Genomic DNA, 13,682 nt, shown 5'->3' with positions numbered 1-13,682 from the left:
ACAAGACGCTCTGTTGTTGTCAAAGACCTACAGCAGAAAACGCGACTCAAAGATAATCTATTCAACAAGACGCCCTGTCATTGTTAGATATCTACAGCAGAAAACACGAATCAAAGATCCTCTATTCGACACGACGCTCTGTTGTTGTTAAAGATCTACAGCAGAAAACACTACTCAAAGATCCTCTATTCGACAAGACGCTCTGTTGTTGTTAAAGACCTACAGCAGAAAACAAGACTCAAAGATCACATATTCGACAAGACACTCTGTTGTTGTTAAAGATCTACAGCATAAAACACGACTCAAAGATAATCTATTTGACAAGACGCCCTGTCGTTGTTAGATATCTACAGCAGAAAACACGACTCAAAGATCATCTATTCGACAAGACGCTCTGTTGTTGTTAAAGATCTACAGCAGAAAACACTACTCAAAGATCCTCTATTCGACAAGACGCTCTGTTGTTGTTAAAGACCTACAGCAGAAAACAAGACTCAAAGATCATCTATTCGACAAGACGCTCTGTTGTTTAAGATCTGCAGAAAACACTACTCAAAGATCCTCTATTCGACAAGACGATCTGTTAAAGATCAACAGCACAAAAATACTGCTTAAAGATCATCTATTCGACAAGACGCTCTGTTATTAAATATCTACAGCAGAAAACACCACTCAAAGATCATCTATTCGACGAGACGCTCTGTTGTTAAATATCTACAGCAGAAAACACCACTCAAAGACTATCTATGCGACAGGACGCTCTGTGTTCACATTTTACAACAAAATACATTACTCAAAGATCCTATATTCGACAAGACGCTTGGTTAACAATTTAAAGGAAAAAAACAAAAACAAAGATCCTCTATTTAACCAGACACTGTAGATGTTAACAAGCTACGATAAAAACACATTACTCAAAGATCATCTATTTGACATGGAGCACTGTTAAAAATCTTCAGCAAAACAAAACAAAACACTACTAAGGTCATCTATTCGATAGGAGCGCTCTGTTTAACAATTTACAGCAAAAACCCTACTCAAAGATCATCTATTCAACAAGACGCTCTGTTAATCTACAACAACAACAAAAAAACACTTCTAAAAAGGTCGTCATCTATTTGATAGGAGCGCTCTGTTGTTTTTAAAAATTTACAGTAAAAAAAACACAACTCAAAGATAATCTATTCGATAGGAGCGCTCTGTTTAACAATTTACAGCAAAAACACTACTCAAAGATCATCTATTTAACAAGACGCTCTGTTAGTCTACAACAACAACAAAAAAAACACTTCTAAAAAGGTCGTCATCTATTCGATAGGAGCGCTCTGTTGTTTTTAAAAATTTACAGTAAAAAAAAAACACTACTCAAAGATCATCTACTTCACAAGAGCGCTGTGTTGGATCCTCTATTTGGACATGACTGCTCTGTTGTTTCTAACAATCTACAGATCAAAACACTATAGATCCTCTATTTAACAGGAGTGCTCTGTGGTTTCTAACAATCTACAGCACAAAACACTAGTCAAAGATAATTTGTTTAACAGGAGTGCTTCCGCCCGAATGCAGCTGAGATAGGCTCCAGCACCCCCCGTGACCCCGAAAGGAACAAGCGGTAAAAAATGGATGGAGGAGTGCTCTGTTGTTTTTAACAATCTAGCAACAAGCACTAGTCAAAGATCTACCATTCGACAGGATCACTCTGTTGCTGTTAAAAATCCATACAACAAAAACCACTGGTCAAAGATCATCTATTTGACAATCTGCCACACATAACTCTAGTCAAAGATCTTCTATTTGACAAGAGCGATCTGTTGTTTGCTAGTGCGAAAATGCTAGTCCAAGATCGTTTATTTGACAGGAGCACAGGACACCTAAAAACTCCTTTGTATGAAATGTTGACTTTGTGCCATCATATTTTTATTTCATCTTCCATGTCTCACTTGGGTTCTTCTTGTACAAAGTCGCAGACCTGGTCGAGTTTTGAAACCATTTCATCATGCGTGTCATATTGTATTCGGGGCGAGACTGCCCTCTGGTGGCAATAAGTTGCCATCACCATTTTTCTCCATGAATTTCCTCCTCCTCAAATGTTAACCTTGACTTTGTCTACCTTCTTGCCTCAACCACTAATTGTGTTTATTCCTAAAAACAGTAAAACAATCATTGTGCAATAAAATCCTCATTCTGTGGTTTTCTGGACCCAGTGCAAGAGCATTAAGCAAAGATCGTCTACGCGACAGAACAAAAATCATCCATCAAATAGGAGCTCTTTGCCGTTTTTAGAATCAGCTGCAAAAACACTTTTTGTGGATCTTTTCATATTACTGACCAATGTTTTTGTAACAGAAACAAAAACAGTAAAGTCCTTAATTGGAGCCCTCTGCTGTTTTTAGGAATCTGTTGCATAAATGCTTGTCAGAGATATTTTACAAGACAGGAGCACTTAACTGTTTTTGAAAATCTTCTGCAAAAAATGCATGACAAAGACCTATCCTATCTTAAACTTGGCTGTTTTTGGGAATCTGCTCTAAAAACACCAGTGAAATACCTTTTATGTTACTGAATCACTCTGCTGTTTTTATGTATTTGTTGCACAAATGCTTGTCAAATATCTACATAACAGAAGCAATCTGCTGTTTTTATGAATCTGCTATAAAAACACCGGAGATACATTTTGTTACTGAAACACTGCTGTTTTTAGGAATCTGTTGCAAAAATGCTTGTCAAAGATCTACATAACGGAAGCAATCTGCTGTTTTTAGGAATCTTCTGTAAAACACCAGTAAAATACCTTTCAGTAAAATACATTTTATGTTACTGAACACTGCTGTTTTTAGGACTCGGTTGCAAAAATGCTTGTCAAAGATCGACATAACAGAAGCAATCTGCTGTATTTAGGAATCTGCTGTGAAAACACCAGTGAAATACCTTTTATGTTACTGAAATATTCTGCTGTTTAAAGGAATTTGTTGCAAAAATGCTTGTCAAAGAGCTACATAACAGAAGCAATCTGCCGTTTTTAGGAATATATTGCATAAATGCTTGTCAGAGATAATTTACAAGACAGGAGCACTTAACTTTTTTTGAAACTCTTCTGCAAAAAATGCATGAAAAAGACCTATCAGGCACTCTGCTGTTTTTGGGAATCTGCTCTAAAAACCCCAGTGAAATACCTTTTATGTTACTGAAACTCTCTGCGGTTTTTAGGAATGTGTTACATAAATGCTTGTCAAATATCTACATAACAGAAGCAATCTACAGTTTTTGGGAATATTCTGTAAAAACATCAGTGACATACCTTTTATGTTACTGAAACACTTTGCTGTTTTTAGGAATATGCTGTAAAACATCTGTGAAATACCTTTCTGTTACTGAAACACGCTGCTGTTTTTAGGAATATGTTGCAAAAATGCTTGTCAAAGATCTACATAACAGAAGAAATTTGCTGTAAAAATGCTTGTTATCTATAGTACAGGAGCACTCTACTGTTTTTAGGAATTTGTTGCAAAAATGCTCGTCAAAGATCTACATAACAATCTGCTGTTTGTGGGAATCTGCTATAAGAAAGCTTGCTGTCAATCTTTCATATAACAGAAGTACTCTGCTGTTTTTAGGATTGCTTTACAAAACCATTAGTCATAGACTTTTATGTCATTGAAGCGCGCTGCGGTTTTTATGAATCTTGTGCAAAAACGATCGTTTAACTTTTATTGGACAGGAGAACTGCTGTTTTTAGGAATCTTCTGTAAAAAATAACATTCAAAGATATTTTATGAAACAGGAGCGGTCTGCTGTTTTTAGGAATCTGTTGTGAAATGCTCTTTGAAGATATTTATTGTACAGAAGCGCTCTGCTGTTATTAGCAACCTGTTGTAAAAATGCTCGTCATTGACCTTTCGTAAAAGAGGTGCGTTGCCGTTTTTAGGAATCTGCTGCATAAATGCTCTTCAAATATATTTTATAAAACAGGAGTGCTCTGCTGTTTACTGGAATCTGTTATAAAAATGCTAGTCATACATAACAGGAGCACTCGAAGGTATTCTATACGACAGAAAACATTTGGGTATTTTTGGGAATGTGTTGCAAAAATGCTCGAAAGATCTACAAAACAGAAGTGATCTGCTGTTTTTAAGCATCTGCTGCAAAAACGCTTGCCAAATGTCTTCTGTGGGATCTGTCGAAATTCAGTGAGTTGCTGTTTTTAGGAATCTGCTGTAAAAATGCTTATCAAATATATTCTCTAGAACAGGAGTGTTCTGCTGTTTTTAGGAATCTGCTGTAAAAGAAAATATTCAAAGATATTTAATAAAATAGGAGCGCTCTGCTGTTTTTAGGAATGTGTAGCAAAAATACTTGTCAAAGATCTACATAACAAAAGTGATCTGCTGTTTTTATGAGTCTGCTGCAAAACACTTGCCAAAAATCAGACATCAGCACTCTGCTGTTTTTAGGAATCTGTTATAAAAATGCTCCTCATGGACATTTTATATAACAGGAGCGATCTGCTGTTTTTAGGAATCTGATATAAAAATACTCATGGACCTTTTATATAACATGATAGATCTGCTGTTTTTACAAACCCCGTTTCCATATGAGTTGGGAAATTGTGTTAGATGTAAATATAAACGGAATACAATGATTTGCAAATCCTTTTCAACCCATATTCAATTGAATGCACTACAAAGACAAGATATTTGATGTTCAAACTCATAAACTTAAATTTTTTTTTTCAAATAATAATTAACTTAGAATTTCATGGCTGCAACACGTGCCAAAGTAGTTGGGAAAGGGCATGTTGTGTTACATCACCTTTTCTTTTAACAACACTCAGTAAATGTTTGGGAACTGAGGAGACACATTTTTGAAGCTTCTCAGGTGGAATTATTTCCCATTCTTGCTTGATGTACAGCTTAAGTTGCTCAACAGTCCGAGGGTCTCCGTTGTGGTATTTTAGGCTTCATAATGCGCCACACATTTTCAATGGGAGACAGGTCTGGACTACAGGCAGGCCAGTCTAGTACCCGCACTCTTTTACTATGAAGCCACGTTGATGTAACATGTGGCTTGGCATTGTCTTGCTGAAATAAGCAGGGGCGTCCATGGTAACTAACTTTGCTCCAAAACCTGTATGTACCTTTCAGTATTAATGGCGCCTTCACAGATCTGTAAGTTACCCATGTCTTGGGCACTAATACACCCCCATACCATCACAGATGATTGCTTTTCAACTTTGCGCCTATAACAATCCGGATGGTTCTTTTCCTCTTTGGTCCGGAGGACACGACGTCCACAGTTTCCAAAAACAATTTGAAATGTGGACTCGTCAGACCACAGAACACTTTTCCACTTTGTATCAGTCCATCTTAGATGAGCTCAGGCCCAGCAAAGCCAACGGCGTTTCTGGGTGTTGTTGATAAACGGTTTTCGCCTTGCATAGGAGAGTTTTAACTTGCACTTACAGATGTAGCGACCAACTGTAGTTACTGACAGTGGGTTTCTGAAGTGTTCCTGAGCCCATGTGGTGATATCCTTTACACACTGATGTTACTTGTTGATGCAGAACAGCCTGAGGGATCGAAGGTCACATGCTTAGCTGCTTACGTGCAGTACTTACCGTAGATGGTGAAATCCCTAAATTCCTTGCAATAGCTGGTTGAGAAAGGTTTTTCTTAAACTGTTCAACAATTTGCTCATGCATTTGTTGACAAAGTGGTGACCCTCGCCCCATCCTTGTTTGTGAATGACTGAGCATTTCATGGAATCTACTTTTATACCCAATCATGGCACCCACCTGTTCCCAATTTGCCTGTTCACCTGTGGGATGTTCCATATAAGTCTTTGATGAGCATTCCTCAACTTTATCAGTATTTATTGCCACCTTTCCCAACTTCTTTGTCACGTGTTGCTGGCATCAAATTCTAAAATTAATGATTTGCAAAAAAAATAATGTTTATCAGTTTGAACATCAAATATGTTGTCTTTGTAGCATATTCAACTGAATATGGGTTGAAAATGATTTGCAAATCATTGTATTCCGTTTATATTTACATCTAACACAATTTCCTAACTCATATAGAAACGGGGTTTGTATATAACATGATAGTTCTGCTGTTTTTAGAAATCTGTTAGAAAAAATGCTCATCATGGAACTTTTATAAAACATGAGCAATCTGCTGTTTTTAGGAATCTGTTACAAAAATGCTCATCATGGACTTTTTATATAACAGGAACGATCTGCTGTTTTTAGGAATCTGTTAAGGAAAAAATGCTCATCATGGACTTTTAACATAACATTAGCGATCTGCTGTTTTTAGGAATCTGTTATAAAAAGGCTCATCATGGATCTTTTATATAACATGAGAGATCTGCTGTTTTTAGGAATCTGTGATAAAAATATTCATCATGGACCTTTTATATAACATGAGCAATATGCTGTTTTTAGGATTCTGTTATAAAAATACTCATCATGGACCTTTTATATAACATGAGCGATGTGCTGTTTTTAGTAACCTGTGATAAAAATGCAAATCATGGACCTTTCATATAACATGATAGGTCTGCCATTTTTAGGAATCTGTTAAGAAAAAAAATCATCATGGACCTTTTATATAACATGAGAGATCTGCTGTTTTTAGGAATCTGTTATAAAAATACTCAAGACTTAAGTGTCATTGGCAGTATGTTGTCACTGATGGAGCAGGTCGGATGGCGGATTGGATGGCAGGTTGGATGGGCAGGTTGCGAGTGTAAAGGCAAGTGAAGAGTAAGAATATGAATATGATCTTTAATGGACGTATGTTACATTGGACAAACACTCTCTTCCCGTGTTGACACTTTGTCTATTTACACTTCCTCCTTCATGTCAGTAACAACAACAAGATGGTGGACGTCCCCCGGCAAAAGGCAAAGCACCAACGTAAAAAAGTCCAATGGCGCCGCTTCATGTCTACGTTAAAAGTCGTCCTTCAGCAGGTTTTTGTCTTTGCAAACATCAAACAAAAAGTGTGATAAATAAAATGGTGTTACTAAAACCAGGACAAGTACAGTGAGTAAACAACAGCCACATTTCTGCTTTGCAATGTCAGATTCTTGCTGCGTGAAATATAAATCTTGTATTTCTGGCATGTTCCTGTACGAAGGAGTATTAAAGTGTCACGTTACAAAAATAAAGTTGTGATTTCACGGGAAAAATTTACCTCCAATTATGAGAAAACAACAACAACAAAAATGAACCCGTTGTATTACATCAACAATGCAAAACAGTCCCATGAGCGTAAAAAAATGGATATGTCTCCAGAAGAAACTTGAAATATCAAATTAAACTTGCGATATTACAAAAAAACCAAGTATTTTGTGCGAAAAAAATCCTCTTACAAGTTATTCAGAATAATCTGAGCATATTTATACATGAATATTCCGATGTTTTCGCGGAATATTACAAATAGTGTACGATAAAGGTGAAATACGACAAAAATTAACTGAAACTTCTGAAAATGATTTCAAATGCTAAGAACACGTTTAGTAAGAAAAAATGGTTGGAGAATAAACTGGTAATATTGCAGCAACAAATCTGAATATTGTGGGAATAATCATATTTTATCCAAGAAAAACTTGTGTTACAAGTTGTTCAAAATATTTTGTGAATATTTATAAATGAATATTCCAATTTTTTTTCGCAGAATATTACCAATAATGTACGAGTAACTTGTGATAGGACAAGAATGAACTAACTTCTGGAAATGTTTAGAACACATTAAATGCAAAAACATGGTTTGAGAATGAACTCGTAATATGATCGGAATATTTTGACAGTAGCCATATTTGATGAAAAAAAAAAACTCTTGTTACGAGTTATTCAAAATATTGTGAGAATATTTATTTATGAATATTCCGATGTTTTTGCAGAATATTACAAATATTGTCAGAGAAAGGTGATATCCGACAAAAATTGACAGAAACTTCTCAAAATGTTAGCCACATGTATTAAACAAAAAAAGGCTTGTTTGGAGAATACATTTTGAATATGAAAATAATGCCAAAATATAGGAATATTAAGAACATATTGTATAAAATGAGAACAAAGTGAGTAAACAGAAACAATTTGGAATAAACTTGTAACATAAAAAAAAAAAAATAGTCAGAATATTACCAGAACAAGGTTATGTGAAATGATCGTCTTATTTTGATGAAAAAGTCACTTTATTATTGCAATATGATATTGACGCCATATTCTGTGAGACAATACTTTGTATTGAGGAATAAAGTCGTATTATTAGGGGAACAAAGTCATGACAAATGTGGGAATATAACTAAAAAGTAGTAGTTTTACGAGAATAAAGTCATGACAAAAGTGGGAATATAACTAAAAAGTAGTAGTTTTACGGGAATAAAGTCATGACAAAAGTGGGAATATAACTAAAAAGTAGTAGTTTTACGGGAATAAAGTCATGACAAAAGTGGGAATATAACTAAAAAGTAGTAGTTTTATGACAATAAAGTCATGACAAAAGTGGGAATATAACTAAAAAGTAGTAGTTTTACGGGAATAAAGTCATGACAAAAGTGGGAATAAAACTAAAAAGTAGTAGTTTTACGAGAATAAAGTCATGACAAAAGTGGGAATATAACTAAAAAGTAGTAGGTTTACAGGAATAAAATAATGACAAAAATGGGAATATAACTAACAAGTAGTAGTTTTTACGGGAATAAAGTCATGACAAAAGTGAGAGTATAACTAAAAAGTAGTAGTTTTACAGGAATAAAATCATGACAAAAGTGGGAATATAACTAAAGAGTAGTAGTTTTTACGGGAATAAAGTCATGACAAAAGTGAGAGTATAACTAAAAAGTAGTAGTTTTACAGGAATAAAGTCATGACAAAAGTGGGAATATAACTAAAAAAATAGTTTTACAGGAATAAAGTCATGAAAAAAGTGGGAATATAACTAAAAAGTAGTAGTTTTACGGGAATAAAGTCATGACAAAAGTGGGAATATAACTAGAACATTACTTAGGAGAAAAATGTCATGCCTACAAAATAAACGTATACTACAAGAATAAACTTCTAATACAGTAAAGAGAAATATAATGTGGTATTAAAGGATAATTATTTAAATAAACTGGTAAAATGACAATAATAAGTGGTATGACAAAAGTTGGAGTATTACAAAACGACATGAGAAAAAACTTGTTCTTTTTGAACAAACTTGTTGCCAGGATTAACTTGTGTTATTTGATATTATGAGAACAAAAGACAAACGTTTGTAATATAACGACAACAAATTGCATGTTTAGTCATTACTAAGTAATGAATTTACGATATATTTCTATGAATTTTCTGGTAATATTCACACTTGTGATTTGAGTTGTTCACGTGTAACAACTTTGACCTGCTTATCACTCAAAATAGTTGTTTTTCTGTAAAGTTTAGTTTTCCTTCAACTTCTTGTAATATTACCATGTTTTAAAGTCCTGTATTATTCTCCTAAGATTACAACCTTAATACTCCTTCGTGCCAAACCAAAGTGTGTTGAAAATCTCCATTTAAAAAAAAAAAAAGGGACGTGTGGTCTTTTAATGCCATTCTTGAAGGGTTTTAAGGGAGAGATAAAAGTGTCTTTGGGACTTACCAGGTCAGAAGTAAGGGGACCAGGCAAAAACTGACGAGTATGTGAGATCTTATACAGCAACAGAAGTGAAAACTAACAATGGTGACAAAAAAGCGTGTATAGTACGAGTGCCAGCAGTGTGCACTAGGAAGACTTTCGCAGGCGTCGGCATGGCGATTACGTGACTGGTTACTAAATGTTTCTATGACGACGAGGTGTTCTTCTCACCATAGCCAGAATCACACCAGCAGCTTTGGGACGCGAGTCAGCGTCCACGTGAACTCGGTCTCATCGCAAAGGACTTCAATAAAAAATTAATCTCAGGAAGATTTTGTACTACAGGTACAAGTCAGCGTTTTCCACAAGACCCTTTTTAACTGGACATTTTGTTTTGGTCAAATTGTTATGAGTAACTCCCCTATATGCAAAAGTGTCATTCTAAGAGGAATAAGTGTCCCTAAAACACTAACAAAATTAATCAATGATTAATTGAGGAAGGGTGTCCAAACTACGACTTGCCACAAGGACCTGGCCTGCGGGGTGCTTCAACACAACCTGCTCACTGACCTTTGTGGATATTATGAAAAATGTCCAAGCATAACACATAATGCAAAATTACACCCATTCAAAACCCCTGCAATGCATGATGGGAAAAATGCTAAAATAACCCTCTCCACACTTATCCATGTTTGACACATTTTAGCTGCTTGATATTTGTGATTGATTACAAAACTTTAAGGAGGTCGTCACAGAAATAAATAAGGTAGAAGTCAAACTATCACATACTCTTAATATCCAATATTTTTTATATATATATATACACACACATACATATGTATGTATATATATATATGTATATGAGTCTATACATATGTATATATATATATATATATATATATATATATATATATATATATATATATATATATATATATATATATATATATATATATATACACACATACATATGTATACATATATATATGTATATACACATACATACATACATATGTATATATATATATATATATACACATACGTATATACATACATATGTATATATATACACATACATATGTATATATACACACATACATACATATGTATAGACTATTTGTGTATATATGTACACATATGTATAGACTATATGTGTGTGTATATATATATATATATATATATATATATATATATATATATATATATATATATATATATATATACATATGTATAGACTATGTGTGTGTGTGTGGGTATATATATATATATATATATATATATACACACACACACACATATTATATGTATATACATACACACATACATACAGTATGTATATATATATACACACACATATAGAGTCTATACATATGTATAGACTATATATATATATATATGTATATATATATATATATATATATACACATACATATATATATATATATATATATATATATATATATATTTTGTTACTTTAAATGCAGTCGGCTTTTGATTTTTTTAGCCCAATGTGGTCCCCATGTCAAAAAGTTTGGACACTCCCTGTTTAAAGTTGAAGACCAAGCTTCGCTACACATCTTAAAACAAAGCCTGCAACTCTGCCGACTATCAGTCAGTCCGCTACACATGCAGCAATGTCAGTGGGGAATATTCTGAGAATAATGGCTATTATGTGTGGGAAAATAAGTATTTAAAACTTATAATACAACAGTTAAAAAATATCTAAGGAGTGATACATTGGGAGTAGTAAAAGTACAAACTAATATTCAAAGGATACAGTTGTGATTATGTAACAAAAAATATGTTTTTGGAAATGAAAACGGTTTAGTTACAAGATTAGACTTTTTCAATGAGGTAAAAAGATGTAAAAATAAATGTTATAATATTACAAGAATGAGGTCATACTTTTATGATAAAGAAGTCCTGTATTTTGAGATGAAACTCATATTGTACAAGAAAAAAATATGCTTTTAAAATAAATCCATTATTTTTTCATTTAGCATGGTGTTCAAATAGGGACGTAACTGACATAGCTACGCTAGTGTGGCTAACGTTTACGTTGTGTGATATATGGCTGCCCTTTGAGACACTTGTGATTTAGGGCTATATAAATAAACATTGATTGATTGATTGATTGATACTCTTACGTCGGACACGTGCAACGTTAGTGTTTGTGTACAAAGTGGATCAAGTGGCACTAAACATTAGCATTGAAGCTACACACGCACTAAAAAGTCTAAATTCCAGGACACACTTAATCACTGCTCGAAAAAATTACCTTTAAAAGTACGTAGTTATAATTACTTGTTACTTTACAAAAAAATTTATTGAAATACGAAAATACTTTTATTAAAACAAAAACTTCAAATATCTGGCATATGCAGGCAGTTGAGACGTTTCACGAGAGCAGAGTGCGTGTGTGCCTTTAAAAGGTGGTGCCAGTGAGAGCATGCTCAGCTCAATCATTTAGCTCAGCTATGTTTGTAAGCTCCGCAGCTATGTTGAATCTTTTTACTGGATTGTGTTGGCGCTAGTTCATAAAAAGATGGAGTGGGCCTCCATGGGTGTAGTCTCCTTGTCCACATATTGTCAGATTGCAGTCACCTCAATCATTATTTTCTTGTAGTAGTGGTAGGAGTGTGTGTACATGTTGTTTGCTGTGTGATGTTGCCTAATGTCTTGTTCATTTGTAAAAAAGGAACTTCCTGCTTTGATCTTGCTTGCTGTGCTTCTTACACACAACCACCTCAAAAGTAGCGTGCCACAATACTTCAAACTATCGGTAACACACTTAAAAGTAATTTGATTACCCGTTACTAGTAAAAGTAACACCGTTATTATGTCACGCCCTTTTTAACGATACACAAATGTGGAATTGGTAAAAAAACAACTATAAAATCGGAGTATTTTTAAGATGTGCAGCGAAGTCTGTTGGATTATTTTTTAACTGGAAAAGCGAGTGTCTGAGCGCCTCTTAGGATAGACTTTTCTCTGCTTGCTTATTAAAACTTTTCCAGGACATTACCATGGGGCCTGCAGAACACGTGTAAAAGCTTGTAAACAAAGAGCTGAAAGCGGTCTTGTGTAAAAGGCTCCTTCATTGCCAACGGACACAAAATGGAGGCTTTTTCCAACCCTTGGCGTCTTTTACTGCTTTTGCACACTTTGCTGTCAGAGTCAAAGTTGATATATGAATTCATATAAATAAAGGTGTACAGTATAAATATAAAGATTCTGTGTCGTGTGTGTGTAAGCCAGTGTTAGGACAGGTTAAAGGTGAGGCTTTCCCTCCCCCACCTCACGAAAGAGGGAGGTGTAAAACTCAGGCTCCAGCTGCTTGTTGCGATAACGCTGCACCATCTCTGTGATCCTCTGCTTCCGCCTCACGTGTGGCGGGTTGTACGAGTCGCTCTCCAGGCGCTTCCGTCGGCACACGTTGATGACGGTCTGACGCACCAGAAAGCCTGAAAGGGCGCACACGCACGCACAAATTTCTTAACTTTACATGTTTTTATACATTACAGAAATAACATTTCAGTAATGATTATTGAAATATATTAGTGGATATTACCCTGACTTGCTATGTCATCTAGACTGTCAAATATTCTGCTGATTAGCCTTAGCGATTTTTCAACACCTCCAAATTTGTTAATGAAAACTACAACTAAAATTCACGGTAAAGTTAATTAAGGCTGCAGCTAACGATTATTTTTCTATCGATTAATCTATAGATTATTTTTTCGATTAATCGGTTAATCTATAGATTATTTTTTCGATTAATCTATAGATTATTTTTTCCTTTTGCCGATTATTTTTTTATTCAAAATGAAGATGAAAAAATAAATGTAGGCCCGTTTTTTCAAAAGGCATGGCTTTTATTTACAAAAAAAAAGAAGTATGGCCACTCAGTCAACATTGACAACAACATGACTAAATATTCTGTAACAATGTAAACATTTAAAACTTTTAACATTTAACAAAATTAAAAGTAGCTTATTTGCTTTTTAATGTGCAAATATAAAAGTCAACATCCAGTGCAAATCTTAATATTCTGCAATAGTATAAGCATTTCAAAAG

General features: G+C 34.4%; 1 protein-coding gene across 4 annotated transcripts in view; it reads right to left on the bottom strand.

Annotated features, from left to right (window-relative positions):
* Positions 1 to 11,060: 11,060 nt before the first annotated feature.
* Positions 11,061 to 13,682, bottom strand: part of ralgapb (Ral GTPase activating protein non-catalytic subunit beta) — a 109,704-nt gene continuing 107,082 nt past the window's right edge. For all 4 annotated transcript variants that reach the window (XM_062057071.1, XM_062057078.1, XM_062057087.1 and 1 more), the window contains exon 30: positions 11,061 to 13,069. In XM_062057071.1, coding sequence (XP_061913055.1) covers positions 12,876 to 13,069 — 194 coding nt within the window. In that variant the 3' untranslated portion in view covers positions 11,061 to 12,875. The remainder of the gene's footprint in view (positions 13,070 to 13,682) is intronic.

The sequence above is a fragment of the Entelurus aequoreus genome, linkage group LG01 (genome assembly GCF_033978785.1).
Source record: "Entelurus aequoreus isolate RoL-2023_Sb linkage group LG01, RoL_Eaeq_v1.1, whole genome shotgun sequence".
In the NCBI taxonomy this organism is placed as follows: Eukaryota; Metazoa; Chordata; class Actinopteri; order Syngnathiformes; family Syngnathidae; genus Entelurus; species Entelurus aequoreus.
This window is presented reverse-complemented; position numbering and strand designations above follow the sequence as displayed.